Source organism: Suncus etruscus, chromosome 12, assembly GCF_024139225.1.
Source record: "Suncus etruscus isolate mSunEtr1 chromosome 12, mSunEtr1.pri.cur, whole genome shotgun sequence".
Lineage (NCBI taxonomy): Eukaryota > Metazoa > Chordata > Mammalia > Eulipotyphla > Soricidae > Suncus > Suncus etruscus.
Genome location: NC_064859.1, coordinates 10,291,460 through 10,310,994, shown reverse-complemented (window position 1 = coordinate 10,310,994; position 19,535 = coordinate 10,291,460). Strand labels below are relative to the sequence as shown.

Below are 19,535 nucleotides of genomic sequence, written 5' to 3'. Positions count from 1 at the left end.
AGGGTGGGTGCTGTTTAGTTGAGGGGAGTATGGACATGATTGACCCTGGTGAGTGGGTGGGAAGCAAGATATGAAGGTCAATCATCAACTCTGGTTCTAGGAATTTGTCACAAAAACAGGAAGGTAACTTTTTCTTTCTTTCTTTCTTTCTTTCTTTCTTTCTTTCTTTCTTTCTTTCTTTCTTTCTTTCTTTCTTTCTTTCTTTCTTTCTTTCTTTTTTCTTTCTTTCTTTTTTCTGTCTTTCTTTCTTTTTTCTTCTTTCTTTCTTTCTTTCTTTTTTCTTTCTTTCTTTCTTTCTTTCTTTCTTTCTTTCTTTCTTTCTTTCTTTCTTTCTTTCTTTCTTTCTTTCTTTCTTTCTTTCTTTCTTTCTTTCTTTCTTTCTCTCTCTCTCTTTCTCTCTCTCTTCCTCCCTCCCTCCCTCCCTCCCTCCCTCCCTCCCTCCCTCCCTCCCTCCCTTCCTTCCTTCCTTCCTTCCTTCCTTCCTTCCTTCCTTCCTTCCTTCCTTCCTTCCTTCCTTCCTTCCTTCCTTCCTTCCTTTTTCTTTCTTTTTTTATTTCTTCCCCTACCCCCTGCCTCCCCTTCCCCCCTCGCTCCTGCTTGCGGAGTTCAGGTGGTGCTTGAAATTGAACCTGGGACTTCTACAGACTAACATGAGCTCAGAGGCATCTGAGCTCTGTCCCAGGCCTGAAACTTGTCCTTTACTCTGGTCTTCACCATGTGCCAGAAGTAAAATCAACCCTGCTTTTCTAATTACTACATTCTTCAAAGAGATTTCTCTCTTAAATAGCAGTTAGTCCCAAGTAGAGACTCTCAAGATGCTTTGCGTTTTTAGAAGGCTTGAGTGATATGTGCTGATCGACACTTGTTTCTGTTTGACTTGGCGGCTCTTTCTCTCCTTAGGTTGACCAGTATCTCTACCACATGCGTCTGTCTGATGAGACCCTGCAGGAGATCTCTAAGCGGTTCCGCAAGGAAATGGAAAAAGGGCTTGGAGCCACCTCGCACCCCACGGCTTCAGTGAAAATGCTGCCCACCTTTGTGAGGTCAACTCCGGACGGGACAGGTACCTCAGGGGCCATCTCTGGGGCCTCCACTGTGGGGCTGAAACTTGGGTGCCTTTACTCAGGGACTCAAAGAATCATATGCCTTTGTTTTCAAGCATCCTAAACCATCTCTATCTCTCTCAGCCATTGTTCCTCAGTCACTGTGGTCAGAAAGAGCTGGACTGGTGTGGGCTTTCCTATTCCCCTGAGATAGCACATAGGGACTCTCATGAGCAGCTTCCAGGCAGAAGGCAGCCACAGGCTCTGGGAGTGGACCATCCAATGGGCACATTGCACAGACTGCTGGAGGGGCATATTGTCCCAAACGGTCTCTTGAACTTCGTGCCAAAAGAGAATGAAAAGTTCAAATAAACTGGGATAATGAGAAGAGCCATAGTGCACAGTGAGGCATGAAAGGAGGCCTGGCATTCTCCCCATTCAGATACAGAGTGTTCTCCCGGAGTCGCACCCTAACTGGGATCGGACCAGTTGGAGATAAGGGCTGTGGTTGAGACTGCAGCTCATGGCCCCGTCACCAAAGCCTTACAGACAAGCCAAAAGCTGATTTTCTTTTAGGAAGCATTTAGGGTAGTTGGGTATGGTGGAGAAGACTTCAGTGCTGGATTTCCTGTGGAGGTCTTGGAATGGCTCAGGATGTGAGCAGAGGTGCATGTCATCATCAGTCATGGTACCTGACAGGACATAAGATGGGGCCTGGTGGGACATGGAGGGAAGGGGAGAACTCTTGACCTATGACAGGAAGTGCAGCTGCCCAAGTTGTGTGTGGGTCAGCCATACACAGGGCAAACACCCTACCGCTGTGCTACCACTCTGGCTCCATACCTGGGATATTGATTCAATCCATCTTAATGATAACAAGAAAACTTTCTCAAGCACCTGCTTGTTTACTGCTCACAGAACACTTGAACACTTGAAGGGATCCAAAGACTCTTCAACATTATTTTTTTAAAGATGAGGAATCTGAAGGCTTGATGATCAGTAACTTTCCCAACTGTGTTCAAGAAGGTAGTCAGGATTGAACTTCCCATATATAAGTGTGGAGCAGGACTGGTCTGCCTACCCTTCTTTCTTCTCACAACTCTGGAGATACCCATAGGGCCTCTTTGCAAGCCCAAACTGTTGGAATCAATGAGGACGATAGGCCAAGCAAACACTGTGTACTTTACTGTTATTTGCACATATGCAAAGCAGGTATTGCAGAGAGTCATAGTCGCCCCAACCCTATGTTCTTCACTGGCTGGGAGCTCCTAGGCTAGTATTCTGCCCTGCTCCTGGGGACTCAGCCTTTTTTCTTTTATAAAGTAAGAGGTGGGTCTGACAGTCTTAATCTGTCTCAGTTAGATTTTAGAATATTTACTGAGTTCTTGGAAGTACTGTGACAAATGAGCATCCTCATGTCCATCACTTGAGCACTAGTATAGTCTTGTATGAGCCATTGTGTAGTATATGATTGATTTAACTTTATGTGCTCTAAACTCACTTATCTATATATAGTTATAGATAAATATATAAGGTTAAAGACATAACCAAATGATAGGGTAATCTTGGGACACAGGTTGGCAATAACTAGTAAAGTTGAAAAGACACAAGTATGGCAAATCAGCAAGTTTTACTTCCAACTCTCTTGAACCAACTCCCATGAGAACCTAAAGAGATGTATCCTAGAATATTCAATGTTATGTTGCTTAGACTGATGGCAGATTGTAATGAATTTATGGAATATCCATGTGATGATTACTATCAGCTGGATACATAAAAAAACAGTAGTGGAGGATGTTGTGTAGCTACAGATTCCTTGGTAGTGGAATGAAATTTGAGATTCCTCACACACACAAAAAGAAACAGTTGCTTCAAGGATGCACAAAGTAAACAAATGATTGTGGAATATAAAATAGAAAGGGTTGGGGATATAACTCAGAAGGAGAGCACTTGCTTTGTGTATGTGAGACCCTGGGTTTAATTTTTAGCATCATGAAAAACAATAGTTTCATGCAGCACCCACAATCCACCATTGCCAGAATCACGTACTGGACTAAGAGAATGTATAAACCTACCAAGTCCTGGACATCCTCTTTTTTGGAGGGAGCAGGTAGAGTAGGTTATTCTCTGGGCATGATCCTGAATTTTGTCCCTGTTTTCTTTTTTATAAGGTCACAATTCTCTCATGGTGATCAAAGCCCTGATAGAAAATACAGGAGACATTATAAGTCTTGGGCCTTTGTTTTTGATGGGTGTGTCTTATACAATGAGAAATCATGTCAGTTATGGCGTGATTGTTAATAGTCACTGCATTATTAGTAGTAATTGAGTTCCCATGGGTGCTGCTTCTAGGGTAACTGCTCTTCAGACCATAAGAGAAACTACAGAGAAATGCAACTGGCATAGAGAATTAGTATATGTGATTATATGTCTTACTCAAAAGGGGGAAATGCCTAGGTCAGCCTTGATGCCAGAGTTTAGGAAGGACAGGAGGAAAGAAATCGAGGAGGATAGGAAGAAGATGAGAAAGGGGAAATAATGGGGGAACAAGGGTTGGGGCTTCAGTTATACTGAGAGTGTGGGAGGGTGGTGTAGTTATATAACCAAATCACAGATTCAACAATGCTGAAAACATGAGCTTTAAGCTGCAACCACCAAACTTTGTAATGTTGCCTGTGCAGGTGGTAGGCAGAGGTGGAGGGGAAAGAGATAATGGAGGATGAGAACACTGCTGGTGGGAGGTGACATAGGTGGTGGGCTTGGTGTTGAAATATCACATGCCTAAAGCTTAACTACCAGTAACTTTGTAAAGGACAGTTCTTTAACTACATAAACAATTACTTAAGAAAAGAATATTTTACCCCCTGGACTGAATTTGGTTTAAGGTCATGTAAAATATAGAATTTTTATTCTTTGAGTTCATCTTTTATTATTATTATTATTATTATTATTATTAATTTTTTTTGGTTTTTGAGCCATATCTGGTGGTGCTCAGGGGTTATTCCTGGATCTGCACTCAGAAATTACTCCTGGCAGGGTCGGGGGACCATATGGGATGCCCAGGATTGAATCTGGATTAGTTGTGTGCAAGGCAGATGCCTTACTCATTGTGCTCTCTCTGGCCCCAAGTTCAGCTTTTAAAAGTTGAAAGAATTGTGTAATAAACATCATATTTTCCCAGCTCTAATTAGTATTCTACTAGATTTACTTTATCATTGTTTGCTATGAGCATATTTTCTATTTTTTTGGGGGGGGGTGAGTGCTACCCCTATCACTACTCAGGGTTAAGCCCTTAGGTCTGTGTTCAGGATTCACTCCTGGTGGGCTTGGGGGACCAAATGGAGTTCTGGGAATCAAACTGGCTGTATGCAAGCCAAGTACCTTACAGGCTGTACTATCTCATCAGCTTGGTTCAGTTAAGTTATAAGAAACACTCAGGTGGGCGGAGAGATAGCATGGAGGTAGGGCATTTGACTTGCATGCAGGGGACTGTGGTTCAAATCCTGACATCCCATATGGTCCCCTGGAGCCTGCCAGGAGCAATTTCTGAGCATAGAGCCAGGAGTAACCTCTGAGTACGGAAGGAAGGAAGGAAGGAAGGAAGGAAGGAAGGAAGGAAGGAAGGAAGGAAGGAAGGAAGGAAGGAAGGAAGGAGGGAGGGAGGGAGAGAGGGAGGGAGGGAGGGAGGGAGGGAGGAAGGGAGGGAGGGAGGGAGGAAGGGAGGGAGGGAGGGAGAAAGAAAGAGAAAGAAAGAGAGAAAGAAAGAAAGAAAGAAAGGAAAGAAAGAAAGATAAATAAATAAATAAATAAATAAATAAATAAATAAATACTCGGACTCAAACCCCTGTGTGTGACCCAAAAACAAAAAACAAAAAACAAAACAAAACAAAAAAAAAACAACAAAAAAAGAAACACTCAGCCTTTTCCCCAAGTGAATAGCAACCAACAATGTTTTGAGTTCTTGTGCCTAGAGCCTCATCAATATTTGTTGTCTGAACCCTGCTCCAGCATAGCCTAGCTTGGGTTTTGTTGCAGGTTAGGTAATGAAAAGTTTTCATTTATATCTGCTAAGAATCTTACTATCTTGACTTCTGCAGACAGCCTGAGCCTCAGTTGTGTCTGTACATATGACTACAGAACCAGTTCCAACCACACAAGTGTCCAGGCCCACCACAGAACCTTCAGAGGACAGTTTTAAGATGCAAAAATAATCGCCATCATTTGATGAATTCCCATGATGTTTGACTCTGACTCACTTCCCTTGACTTCACTTCTACTCTACGAAGGCTATATTTGTTGGAGACCCCACCTGGAGGTTACCTCTAGTCCATGCTGGGGTTGCTCCTGGTGGTTCTCTGCAAACTCTAAGAGAGACATTCCCAACCCAAACCAAGGGAACTTAATCTAAAAAATGATTAGTTGGTGATTACCATAGTACCTGTGGCAAGTTGGGATTTTAATTAGTCTTGGCCCCATGGCAATAAAATTCATAGTTTACATGAGTTCATGTTTACTGAACATAACTTTCTGAAACAAATTTGATTAACTTTTAAACCTTGATCATAGATATGACCTGGCTCTAACATTTTGTAACAGTCTCCTTCAGTACGACTCAACTGAAAATCTATGGCTATTCCAGTGCATGTTCCCATTTAAAGATCAAGTATCTTGGAGGTATCTTTGTCACCCTCTTGGCAAGAATTTGTCTGCTGAGGCAGAGCGAGATGAGTTTTGCTGAATGAGCTTCTGATGCCTTCCCACTTCCTTGAATTGTGAATTATTTTCATGGTGACTATATTTCCATGTTGAACTGAATTGAATTCCCCAGAAAGTAGGGAATGATAAATGGTGATGAGGACAATGATGTTAATTCAAAACTGAAGGCTCATTAAATCCAATGTACTATGCTAACCAATGTTTTGAGATTTCTGATTTATTCTTATAGCCACTTAGTGGTAGGCATTATGAACTCTGCCAGTTTGTAGGCAAAGAACTAGCTACAGAGAAATGAGGCAATGAATTTACCCTAAGTCACATAGTAAAGGGAAGGTTTACCTTGAATCTAGGCAGCTGGGTGTCGATGCCTGTGAGCTCAGGCACAAACCTATAGCACACCTTCTCCCTGTATGATCCAACGCAAGCCCGTCCCAAAACAATGGCCTAACTCTTTGATTAGTAACCTGGGCTCAAGTGTTCAGTTCATTTTCATTAGTCTCCACCCAGGGATAGCTGGGGTGTTTGTCCTCCCTGAGGCAGCCAGGTGCGAAGCTGTTCTTATGCCCCACCTTGCCAAGTGAATATTGTCCTGCAGAGATAAGCAGATGAAATGGTTACGGAATGGCACAGAGTCACAATAGGCAAGTACTGAGACATCAGACTGATGATTGTTTGGAGCCTGGTAAAACCCTGCAAGTCGTCCTTATCTCCTTTGCTCAGTATTGGCTACACAGGTGGGCAGCAGAGGGCATCAATCATATACAAGTTCCTAAGTAGTGCCTATTATATACACGAAAGGTTAGATTCAGAAGGACGACCCCCCCCATACAACAAGACCTTTTGGTGGGGGAGTTGGGGCCACACCTGGTGGTGCTCAAGGGTTACTCCTTGGCTCGGTGCTCAGAAATTGCTCCTGGTGGGATCAAGGGACCATATGGGATGCTGGGAATCAAATCTGAGTCTGTCCCAGGTCAGCTGCTTGCAAGGCAAACACCCTACCACTGTGCTATCACTCCAGCCCAACAAGACTTTAATATAAGCATTTTCATGATCCTAGGAAGTTGGGCCCAACTTCCTAAAATTTTGTTGCCTTGAATCTTTTTTTTGGGGGGGGGGCAGGTATTTAGGACACATCCTACATCTATCCAGCAGCTTCCATCCAGCAGCTCACTGCTCTGTGCATGGGATAGTTTTGAGGACTGCTTTCTACTATGTTCAGGGTACATCATGGGCCGAAGCCCATGGATGGGGGGCAGGGAGTAGAAGAAAGCCTACTAAGCAGTGCCGTAAGCACTCAGGGGCCACTCGGAACCATTCTTTTGGTTTTTTCTTTTTGGTTTTTGGGTCACACTCAGCAGTGCTCAGGGGTTACTTCTGGTTCTGTGCTCAGAATTTACTCCTGGCAGGCTTGGGGGATCACATGGGATGCCAGGGATCAAACCCGGGTTGGCAAATGCCCTCCCCTCTGTGCTATTGCTCAGGTCCTCATATGAGCCATTCTAGACCAACTGGACTGTTTGATTAATGTGGTGGAAAAGGTGCTGTTGGGCCCCGGGTCACCAAGATCACCCAGTGTTGCAAAGGGATCTCAGATTGGGCCCAGGCAAGGTATGTGCCAACCCCTATATTATCCAACCCTGTTTGTGTGCTCCCTGTATCCCAAGGAAGGTGCTGGCAGGGAAGGCTGCTTTTCATTTTTAAAGATGGTAAAGTTGAGTAACTGAGTTCAAATAATTTTCCCCAAATCATAGCAGCTAATCCTTTTTAAAATGAGATTTAACCCAAGGCTGCTTTCTTGAAAATCTTAACACATGGAGCACCTCCATCAATACTGAATGTTACTCTTGCATTATTGGTTTTTTGAAGAGTGGTTCCCAAATCTGTAGAGCCTGTGTAACACATGACTGGTGATGATTTTGAGCAGAAGAAATATTTCCAGGGGCCAAAGAGATGACTTAAAGGACTGAACACATAATTTGCATGCTGGAGGCCTAACTTTGATCTTTGCCACCAAGGATGCTGAGTACTGTTAGGTTTGCCTCCTCCAAAGGAACATTTCCAGAGTAAAAGTCTTAGGTCTGCACTTTCCCATGGTGTTTGGGGGAGCTTATGAAGCATTGGAATATGTTTAATGATCTAGGTCCCTTCCACCAATGAGCAGATTTATTAAAAATTTTCCTCCCCCCATATTTCTATCTTCTGGTATCTGTTTAAAGGAGCTTGAGAACTTTGAGACCAGAGAGATTGTACAGGGCTTAAGGTGCATGTGGTCGACCCTCATTTAATTCTAGCACTACATCTGATATGCTGAGTATCACCAGCAGCACAAAGCTCAGAGCCAGGAGTAGCTTCTGAGCACTACTAGGTATCTCTCAACCCATAATAATAATTATGAGACTGTATAGTTTAAAAACCAATGACTTACATAGATGATCATATTCTTTGACTGTGCCTGACACCAGCAGTAACATTTACTGAGATGTGTTTAGCAACATGAAGCTATTGTCTCTATTTCTGAGCTATTAATGTAGACACTGGAGTCCTAATGGAGCTGAGTCCTGAGCTCTCCAAAGGAGCAGTGGCTTAAGCGAAGCACATAATTCGGAGCCTGTGTCTTCACTGCCAAAGGTTGTTTTGCCAGATTACCTGCCCAGAACCCAGGGGATTATCTTTTAGTCATGCCAAACATTCTTCGAGCAGTTCATTGTGTGGGTTTGCAAGTGCTGGACAATGAAAGGATTAACAAGATCCTCCTCCTTCTCTACTGCTACTGGAGAAAATAACCTGGAGCCCCCAGTCCCTTAGAGCAGGGGTCTCAAACTCAATTTACCTGGGGGCCGCAGGAGGCAAAGTTGGGGTGAGGCAGGGCCGCATAAGGGATTTTGCTTACTGAATATTCACAATAAAAAAATCGCAATAGTAACAAAAAAAATCGCAAAAAATCGCATTAAACATTTGCATATCCCGAACGGAACTGCTGGGGTATGCGAATGTTTAATGCGATTTTTTTCTTACTAATGCAATTTTTATTGCGATTATTCGGTAAGTGAATAATCGCGAATACTGCGATATTTGAAGGCCGGCCGCAGGCCACAAAATGTTGTATGGAGGGCCGCAAACAGCCCACGGCCTCGAGTTTGAGAGCCCTGCCTTAGAGCCTTTGCAAGAGCTTTTAGAATGTCCAGGTTGTGACAGCAGTGTCACCAAGTTTTGGTGTCTCCTGGAAATGTTACTAAAGTAGGGTAGGTCGGCAGGTAACTGCATTTATAAATGCACTTCAGGGACACTTTAGGAATTGATGGGAAATAATGATGTGACTTTGACCTATTTCATCCATCAAGGCTACATGCCTTGGGCACTAGATTGATAGTGCAGAATTGATGGCCCTGGAGGGACCAGCTTTCATGACTTGCTTAGAACTTTTCCATTTTAGGGACTGGAGAAATAGTACTGTGGTATGGTGTTTGTCTTGCACGCAGCTAATTCAGGAAGAATGGTGGCTCTAATCCCGGCATCCTATATGGTCCCCTGTGCCTGCCAGGAGCGATTTCTGAGCACAGAGCCTGGAGTAACCCCTGAGCACTGCCGTGTGTGATCCAAAAACAAAAACAAAACAAAACAAAACAAAAGAATTTCCCATTTTAAGCATTTCCAGTGTTGAAACACTCAGGATGTTTGCCTACCTGGCAATTCAGTTTTATCACTGGACTTTATCACGGCAGTTTTTCAATGAGTCTGTCGCTCTTTATCCCATCACTCTACAGTGCTACTGGCAACCTTTTGAAAACAGATTGGACCTTCTGCTTAAAAGCTGAAGTCTGGGGCTAGAGACATAGTGCAGGAGGGAGGGCACTTGCCTTGAGTGTTTTTATAATGACTGAAACCCTGATTCAAATCCCTAGAAATACAGATGATTCCCTGAGCACCTCCAGAGCTCACATCTGGCCAGAAATTGTACATGTGCATACTTGTTCCAGGTATGGCCCATTCTCCAAATAAATAAAAATAAACAAAACAAAACATGTCCTTGACTTTCTGAATGTGCCATTCTTTACTTACATTATAAACTCCACACTTCTGCCTCTCTCTGCTTGGTAAAGTCATATTCAGCGAAAAGGTACTCACTGCTGCTTAAAAATACAAAATTAAGGGACAGGAGAGATAGTACAGAGGGTAGGATGTTTGTCTTGTAAGTAGCTGACCCAGGTTTAATCCCCAGCATCCCCAAATAGTCTTTCCAGTCCTGTCCAGGAGTAAGCTCTCAGCACAGCTGAGTATGGATTCCAAACTCAAATCAACCAAACAAAACAGCACAAGTTCTTTGGGGCCAGAGAGACAGTACAGTGGGTAGGACATTTGCCTTGCATGTGACTGACCCAAATTCAATCTCTGACACCTCATATGATTCTTTTTTTTTTGTTTTGTTTTGTTTTTTTTTTTGTTTTTGTTTTTTTTGGGCCACACCCTGTGACGCTCAGGGGTTACTCCTGGCTATGCGCTCAGAAGTTGCTCCTGGCTTCTTGGGGGACCATATGGGACGCCGGGGGATCGAACCTCGGTCCGTCCTAGGCTAGCGCAGGCAAGGCAGGCACCTTACCTCCAGCGCCACCGCCCGGCCCCACCTCATATGATTCTTAAGCCTTCTAGGAGTTATCCTTAGTACAGTCAGGAGTAAGCCATGAACTGCCAGGTATAGCCCCCAAGCAAACAGAAAACAAAAACAAAAAATCTTAAACAAACCAAAAAACAACCTCAAACCAAGACTCCTGGATATGGTTTGGTAGTGGAGCATTTGTCTTGCAGGCATGAGGCCCCTGTGACACTGAGTGTGTGATATCCACTCTGCAACCAACTTAACCCTAACCCTAACTCTAACAACAATAATAAAGAGGCTACAGCAGGGAAGAAGAATAAGCAAGAATTGGTGAAAAATAACCCCATAAAATCAAATCTGTTTGCAAGCCCCTCTAAAGACAGAGTGCCAGATCAGAGGAATAGTGGCCATCAATTCTGATTGCAGGGGTCTCAAACTCGTGACCCAAGGGTCACAAATGGCCCTCCATATGACATTTTGTGGCCCTGCCCTAGAGGAATCTTTTTTTGTTTTGTTTTGTTTTAGTTGTTTGGGTCACACCCCCAATGTTCAAGGCTTACTACTGACTTTGCACTCAAGAATCACCCCGACTTTGCCTCCTGCAGCCCCCAGGTAAATTGAGTTTGAGACCCCTGGATTAGAGCAAGCAATGAAAATGGTGAATAATGAAAATGAACCCTCTTGGGAAACTCGACCAGCCCTTGCCTTCTATCCCTCCAGGCCTCCTGTTCCTGTATGATTTAAAAAAAATTTTTTTTTCTCACACCTGGTGATGCTCAGGGGTTTCTCCTGCTCAGAAATTGCTCCTGGAAAGCACGGGAGACCATATGCGATGTCGGGGTTTGAACCACTGTCAGTTCTGGATCTGATGCATGCAAGGCAAACACCTTACCTCTGTGTTCTATCTCTGGCCCTCCTATATGATTTTTAACAGTGCTGAAATTGTGATTTGCTCCAGTATATTTCTGATGTCATCTCAACTGGTGTGTCAGTGACTCTGACAGTCACTGTTTATCCAAAGTCATTTTTGTCCTCCTCAGCCTTTCCTTGTGGCAGGTGAATTCCCAGAAAAAATTAAAACACCTTTATCTTGTTGACCTTCCATGTCTGATAAGTGCCAGGTGAAAATGGGCAGTGCCAGGATGGGAACTGCGTCAGCAAACATCCACTGCCAGAGGGAGCAACTGGTCTTAATTGTTGGGTACTTTAAATGGAGGGCAACTGAGCTAATGCTCCCTGGGCCTGTCTCACTTCTTTGAGAATGTTTTCTTTTTTAAATATTTTTGAGAATTTTTTCTTTTTTTTTTTTTTTGGTTTTTGGGCCACACCCAGCGTTGCTCAGGCCTTACTCCTGGCTGTGTGCTCAGAAATAGCTCCTGGCAGGCACGGGGTACCATATGGGACACTGGGATTCGAACCAACCACCTTTGGTCTTGGATCTGCTGCTTGCAAGGCAAACGCCGCTGTGCTATCTCTCCGGGCCCTGAGAATGTTTTCTTTTAGTGGCAGTTGATACTCCTTCTTTTGCCTGTTTTGGGAGGAGACACTTCCTTAGGAGGCACTTCAGCAGAGAAAGTTTGGAAAATGTCCAGTATAATTGGCTGGCATTGTACAATATGGTGGATACAAAGAAAACTCTCACTAGCCAATACAGGTCTGTCTTGGGTTCATCTGAGGGAACTGGATGGTGAGACCCCTCTTTCAGTATCCTTGGCCATCCAACAAGTTCCTGGAGATGTGTGTAATTACTGAAAAAGATCAGGGTGGTTTTGTTTTCACTACTTTATAGTTCATTTGCTCTCACCCTAGATTTTGTACCAAGTATTTTTAGTTTCCAGAAAAGACAGTTTTGAGAGAGTCTTGAGGGATGCTAGAGTGGTGCTATGGGACAGGCACCAGCTTTGGGATCAGATTGATCCCATATCAAACCTAATTATTTACTCTTGCATGACCTTAACAAAGTTGACATCATTTTTGAATCACAGTGCCACTTCCTATGCCAGCCAGGCCAGATTGGAAGCTGTGGGTCACCTCTGAGGCCTCAACTACTTTGGGTATGAATAAAATCTTTGAGGATTTTTGACTTTTCCTTGAGATGACTCCTTTGGTGCTGCAGAAAACTTGGCTAGAGTCAGACCTGAATTTGAAAGCTGGTTTCATTGACTTGACCTAAGCTTTGATATTTCTTATCCAGGAAATTGAGTTTTAATGCCTAGGCTTGTGGAGGATTAATGAGATAATGTTTATAAAAAAAAATGTGGCCCTTATTGAACAAAATGCAAGTTTCTTTTCTGTTAAAAATATCTCTTCCAGGGGCTGGAGAGATAGCATGGAGGTAAGGTGTTTGCTTTTCTTTTTTTTTTTTTTGTTTTTTTTGTTTTTTGGGCCACACCCGGCGGTGCTCAGGGGTTACTCCTGGCAGGCTCGGGGGACCATATGGGACACTGGGATTCGAACCAACCACCTTTGGTCCTGGATCGGTTGCTTGCAAAGCAAACGCCGCTGTGCTATCTCTCCGGGCCCTAGGTGTTTGCTTTTCATGCAGAAGGTCATTGGTTCAAATCCTGGCGTCCCGTATGGTCCCCCGTGCCTGCCAGGGGCTATTTCTGAGCAGATAGCCAAGAGTAACCCCTGAACACCTCTGGGTGTGGCCCAAAACCCAAATATATATATATATATATATATATATATATATATATATATATATATTCCATAATAAGCTGTCAATCAACTAATGAGAAAATAGAAGATGTGTTTGATTTTTAAATAAGCCTATAGTGAAAATTTGCTTCCTTGATTTTAACCATAGCAGTGGGGAAACTTAGGAAATATTGGAGAGATTTAGGAAAGGTTGGATAATCAATGCAATCACTTTCAAAATTTTTAGGGACATAAGATAAAACCCAGAAATCATATTTCGAGGAAATAAAAATTAAATATAGCACTGCATAAGCTAAATTTGCCTTTTACTTTTGTTTTAAATTAAAGACAAATACAACTGGGGAAAATTAACTGCAAGTATACAATCAACAGTATTATTTTTCAAGAACTATTTTAGGTTATTAGAAAATAATGAATTTATTTCTCAAATTTTGAGGTTTTTGCTCCACACCCCATGGTCACTCCTAATGGTGGTCAGAAGATCATTTGTGATGCTTGGGATGGAACCTGGGCCAGCTATGGCAACCACCTTACCTACTGTACTATTGCTCTGGACCAGAAAACAATAATTTTTTTCAATGAAAGCAATGAATTTTTTTTTTGTTTGTTTGTTTGTTTTTGGCCACACCCGGCGATGTTAAGGGGTTACCCCTGACTCTGTGCTAGAAATTGCTCCTGGAAGGCACGGGGGGACCATATAGGATACCTGGATTCGAGCCACTGTTGGTCCTGGATCAGCTGCTTGCAAGGCAAACGCCCTACCGCTGAACTATCTCTCTGGCCCCCAAGCAATGAATTTTTTAAAAAAAAAAAAAATCAAGACAGGAATAGTAAATCAATAGAGAAATAATAAAAAAAAACAAACAAACGTTTTGCTTTGTTTTATTTATTTATTTATTAATTTATTTAGTCAGTTAGTTTTTGGGGGATTGGGGCATATCTGACTGTGCTAAGGTTTACTTCTGACTCTATGCTCAGGAATCACTCCTGGTGGGACTGGGACTTATGGGACTTTATGGGGTTCTGGGTATTGATTCTCAGGTAGTCATGTGCAAAGCCAGTGTACTACCCACTGCATTATTTCTCCAGCTAGGCAATCAACCCTTTGGATGCCTAATCTTACACAAATGGAAGAAAGAGAAAATATAAAGAAGGCAATGCCATCCGACTCAGGAGGTGTCAATGGCCCCGAATCACTTCCCATTAGGACAGGTGGGCTGCCTCAGTCCCTGTGGTCGCTGATTCAGTGGGTCGCCTGGGGGTCTCAGAGCGCAGATACAGGTGGTTCATCTTGGAGGTTCCTTTCTATCGCTGTGTCAGCCAGCACACAGCCTTTTCTGCCTTCTGGCTAAGTCCCCCTTCAAACTGGAGGACTGGAAAATGTGCCATCAGATGACGGCCAACACCATCATCTCCTGGATGGGACCAAGGTTGCCCCAGCCTTTTAATGATGGTAGCTAGGGGGCATGATGAGTGCTTGTATGCATGCCTGTATACGTTCATGTGTGCTTGTGTGTGTGTGCATGCCTACATCCATGCATATTCTAAGGGCGGCGATGCTCCAGATGTCAAGAATTTAGTGGAGAATTTAGTAAAGAATTCCCTGAAGGGGAATGTTGAAGTTCCTGGACCAAGCTACAGCGATTTTTCTTGGCTGGGCTTTTTCAGCTTCTCTTGATGCATTCGAATTCCTCTGAGATGCAACCCTGAAATGCTGGACCTAGAAGATTTAAGTCAGGGTATTGGGCCTGGATGGAAATTTTCTCAACTTATTCTGCAGGTCCTAAAGTTTTTTGGCTCTGTGTTGAGTGCTGCTGAAGGTATCTGCCTTAATTTTCCCCCTTACCCTACATTCCTGCTTTTGAAACAAGACAGTTGAGCTCAGGAACTTGCCGGTTGAAATACCAGTTAAGACCCTAGACACCAGGTATCAACCCACTGAACTGCTGCTTGTGTGAAGGAAAAGTCCTGAGGACTTTGCTTGGGAGGTCTTGATACCTGCCCCAATTGCCACTCTCTGTGGCCTCGGGGACCCTACAGAGGTGCTTATCTGGGGGCAGATGCTGCTGCTTGGCTTCAGCCCACAGCAACCCCTTATTGGTTCACTTAGCAAGTTTTCCTCACCCTCCTGTTTTCGCCACCTTACCTCGATGGCATCTGGCACTGAGAAAGGGGTGAGTGTTGAGTTGAGTGAGCTGCACAGGAAACACCTTGGGTCCTGAGGGAAGGTGCTTGTCAGGGCAGCAGAAGCCTAGCAGAGTCACAACTCGTTGGAGTGTCTGTGAGGGAGGGGAGCCCCATCTTCTCTGCCTAATCTGTGCTGCCAGACTGCAACCTAGTCTCAGGGCTCAGCGTCTCTTCAGTACTTTTCTTTGTGCCTTGCTCTGGGCCTGTTCTGCTGCCAGCTGTGTTCTTGGCTAGAACCTGAACCTTTCTTCTGCTTATTTCCTGGAGGGAAGGGACTGTCTTCCTTGTGTGCCCTCTTGGTAACACCCAAAGATCTTGACCCATTTGTGTCTATGGAGGCTCCCTTTCCCATTCCTCCAGGGCCTGTCTGAGGCATAGCCAAGTCACTCAACTTTTGCCCTACACATTTTGGGGGTCAGCCTTTTCCTACATGTGCAAAAGTTGGGAACTTTGTGGGGGTGAGAGTTATTTATATAGCTTTATTTCTGAGACTTTAAAATTGAGAATTATCTTTGTTTGTTTATTTGTTTGGGGCCACATCTGGCTGTACATGGAGCTTAACTCCTTGCTCTGTGCTCAGTGTTCACTCCTGGTGATGCTCAGGGGGCCATATGTGATACAAAGGTTCAAACCTGGGTCTTCTGGATGCAAGGCCAACTGCCTTACCCACTGTACTATCTCTCCGTCCCTGAACTTAGAATCCTTTCTACACCATCATCCAAGCTTCCTGGATCCTACAATAGACCATTGTGTAGAAAAACATTATAAAGTGAATTTTATATTGGAACCCAATTTGGCAGGGGCCTGAAGTTGTGAAGAACAGAATTGAGGCATGGGTTCCCAGATCAGGGAGAGTTTTATTTATGTAAATTCTAAAGGGAATACAAGAGTATTTTACCTATGAAAGAGAATAAGCTCAAACTTCAATGTCTGTAGGAAAAGATCAGACCTACGGCTACTTTATTATCTAGAGATGACTAGTGTTTATGGTGGGACTAAGGGCTTTCTTTTTTTGGGGAAGGGGTTGGGTCACACCTGGCAGCTCTCAGGGGTTCCTCCTGGCTCTATGCTCAGAAATCGCTCCTGGCAGGCTGGGGGGACATATGGGATGCTGGGATTTGAACTAGCGACCTTCTGCATGCAAGGCAAATGCCTTATCTCATTGCTATCTCTCCGGCCCCGGGACTAAGGGGTTTCAATGTGAAGCGTTGCTGACTTTGTGTCTCCTTGGAGCTAACAGTGGCCATTTCTGTCTCTGCAGAACATGGAGAGTTCCTGGCTCTGGACCTTGGTGGGACTAACTTCCGTGTGCTTCGGGTGAGAGTCATGGACAACGGGCTCCAGAAAGTGGAGATGGAGAACCAGATCTATGCCATCCCTGAGGACATCATGCGAGGCAGTGGCACACAGGTCTAGTCCTTCTCTTTGCAGCTTTTAGGGCTCTGGGCCTCCTTCTCTCCTTCTCAGTGCTCTGGAGGGAGAAGGTCCTGGCAGGGGCTGGGCCTCCTGGTTTCTTGGCCTCCAGAGCTGAGGCCCAACTACTTATCCAGGTCCACCTGCCACACTTAATACCTTGATGGTCTAGAAGAAACTACACCTCTTTAAAATGGAGAAAGTGGCAGGGCCAGTGGGTAGGACACTTGCCTTGCATTCGGCTGACTCAAGTTCAATCCCTACCGCCCCCCTTCCCCCGTGGCAGCCAGGTGTGATCCCTGAGTACAGAATCAGGGGCATAAATCCTAAAGACCTTGGGGTATGACTCAAACACCCCCTCCTGATAGAGAAATAAATTAATTTAATTTAATTTTAATTTAATTTAAGGAAGAGGAGGGGATCTCAGATGGAACTCAGCAGCAAGTAGCAGATTTGCGAGATATGACTGAGGCCCTCCGTTAGTCCCTAGAACCACAAAAGGAAATAGAAGTAAACAATAGCCCTATGAGGCAAAGAAGACCATCTGGTCCCAGGATCAGAAGGCTCCACTCCTGTTAGCTGATGGCCTAAGATAGGCTTCTGGGAGACAAATGACTAACACCATCCTGCCATAAACAAGCTCAAAGGGCAGTATTTATGAAGGTAGAAATGCCTCCTTTTTCTTATTGCTTTGAGAATCTGCCATGCTCCTTCCTGCAAGGTAGGCTTTAAAATTCTAACCCCCAGTTCCTGGTTTATAGGACCAGGCACAAGCTCCCAAAGCTTCACAAATGTCTTCAGTGTTGGGACTTGGTGAACCAGTCTTGGTTTGAGCTAAATTTGTTATTTTATTTTATTATTTTACTCATTTATGTATTTTGATTTTTGGGCCACACTCAATGGCACTCAGAGGTTACTCCTGGCTCTGCACTCAGAAGTCGTTCCTGGCAGGCTCGGGGGACCTTTGTAATGCTTGGGATCAAACCTGGGTCCAACCCAGGTCTGCCGAGTGCAAGGCAAAGATCCTACTACTGTGCTATCACTCTGGCCCCTAAATTTGTTTTTTTTTAATTTCAACAGAGAGTGGTAGCACATGGTAGGGCATTTGCCTTGCATACATCTGATCCAGGATAGGCGTGGTTTCAATCCCTGGCATCTCATGGTCCCCGGAGCTTGTCAAGAGTGATTTCTGAGTGCAGAGCCAGGGGTAACCCCTGAGCACCACCGGGTGTGGCCCAAAAACAAACAAACAAACAAAAAAAAACCTTCAACAGAGAGATCGTAGATGTTAAGGCACTTGCCTTGCAAGTGGCCAACAGTTTGATTCCTGTCACTGCATATGTTCCCCAGAGCTCCACCAGGATAATCCCTAAGCACAGAGCCAGGAGTCAGCCTTGAGCATTGCCATGTGTGATAAAAAAAAAAAATTGTTTGCTCCCAAAGATTGCTACCCAAGGCACCCCCAGCTGGAACACAGGGGAAAGAATACCTAGAATTCCACCACCAAAGCTTTAACCTAAGATCTCTTTTCTTTCATGGGCAAACACCTCATTTTCTTTTTTCTTTTCTTTAGTTTTCATTTGCAGACAGCAGTTTTTCCATTTAGTCAAACTTTTTATTTTTATATCACAGTAATTACCTTTTTCCTCAGGTGAGGGCTCAGATTTTGACTTGAGCAGGATTATTGTGTTTCTCACTTGTGAAGCAGTGTGAGCCTAAATGGCCAGAGTGGCCTCCACTCCGCCTGCCTCTCTTCTCTCCCCTCCAGCACCGAAATAAGGAAAGTCATTTTATCCTCGGAACTAAACTGAAGGGGATACACAGAGCTGACAACCCCTTCCCCAGAAGTTCTACTCCAGCTCAGAAATTCTGTTCCCAGGAGATGAGTCCAGAGACTGGGGAGAAAAGAATTGGGAGTGAATTAGGGACTCGGAGCTGAGTTGTGTGTGTGTTCAGAAAAGTGACTCCTACCCACAGGCTAAGAACTGCTAGAAGTGAGGCATTAAAGATCTTCTAGAGAATGAGGTCTGAGAAGTCAAAAGGAAAGGGCATTTGCCTTGTATGTGGCCATCTTGGTTCAATCCAAGCATCCATATGATCCCTTGAGCACTATGAGCTATGGCTCAGACATGAGAAAAAGAAAGAAAAAGAAGATGAGAGGAGAGAGGAGAAGAGAGATCAATGTTCGGATGTGTCATCTTTGAGAAGTGTCCACCATGGATATCGAACACAGGCCAATTAGACTATGTCTCCTGGATGGGTAATGCCCCACTGAGCATACACCTCCTGATGTGTGGGGAGTCAGGGGACCTCCACTATCTTGCCATTATCCCACCAGTCCTATCTCTCATTTTCTTTGTGATTGTGGATGCTTTCCCAGGGTTAGTCAGAGGTCTGAGTTCAGGACATTGAGGTCCGCCTGGAGGTTCCCATTCCCACAGTCATTGATTTAGCAGACAGGAAGAGTTCTTGGACTTACATTCCTATCATATTCCTGCAGAGAAAAGAAAAGGGTCAAATTGGCAGAGGTTCTCCTAATCCTGACATTTCCATTTTGTCTTCTGATCAACTTGGTCCTTAGAATATGCTCAGTGCCTTTGGCCCCTGCTTAGTTATTGTACTGGACAGCCCTGGGTGTAGTCTCAGAGTGACCCCCACTTCTCTTGAAGAAAGCTGAGTAGGGTGGTGGGGCTGATGAAAAGCCTGATTATTGTGAATACACTTGTTTTTGGGGTTTAGGTCCAGCCCAATGTGGTTGTGGAATGTGACACTGTGTCCTGCAGAACCCTGTTTAGTCCTTCAGCTCTGTCCCTGTACTTCCCGGTATTCCCCATCCTTTTTGTGGGGGGAACAGATGGTGGTGCTCAAGGGTAACTCAGGAATCACTCCTGGTGGGCTCAGGGCCATATGGGATACCAGAT

General features: G+C 44.3%; 1 protein-coding gene across 1 annotated transcript in view; it reads left to right on the top strand.

Annotated features, from left to right (window-relative positions):
* Window positions 1-906: 906 nt before the first annotated feature.
* HK2 (hexokinase 2) overlaps window positions 907-19,535 on the top strand; it is a 49,832-nt gene continuing 31,203 nt past the window's right edge. The window contains exons 1-2 of the mRNA XM_049785255.1: window positions 907-1,063; window positions 16,463-16,611. Coding sequence (XP_049641212.1) covers window positions 922-1,063; window positions 16,463-16,611 — 291 coding nt within the window. The 5' untranslated portion in view covers window positions 907-921. The remainder of the gene's footprint in view (window positions 1,064-16,462; window positions 16,612-19,535) is intronic.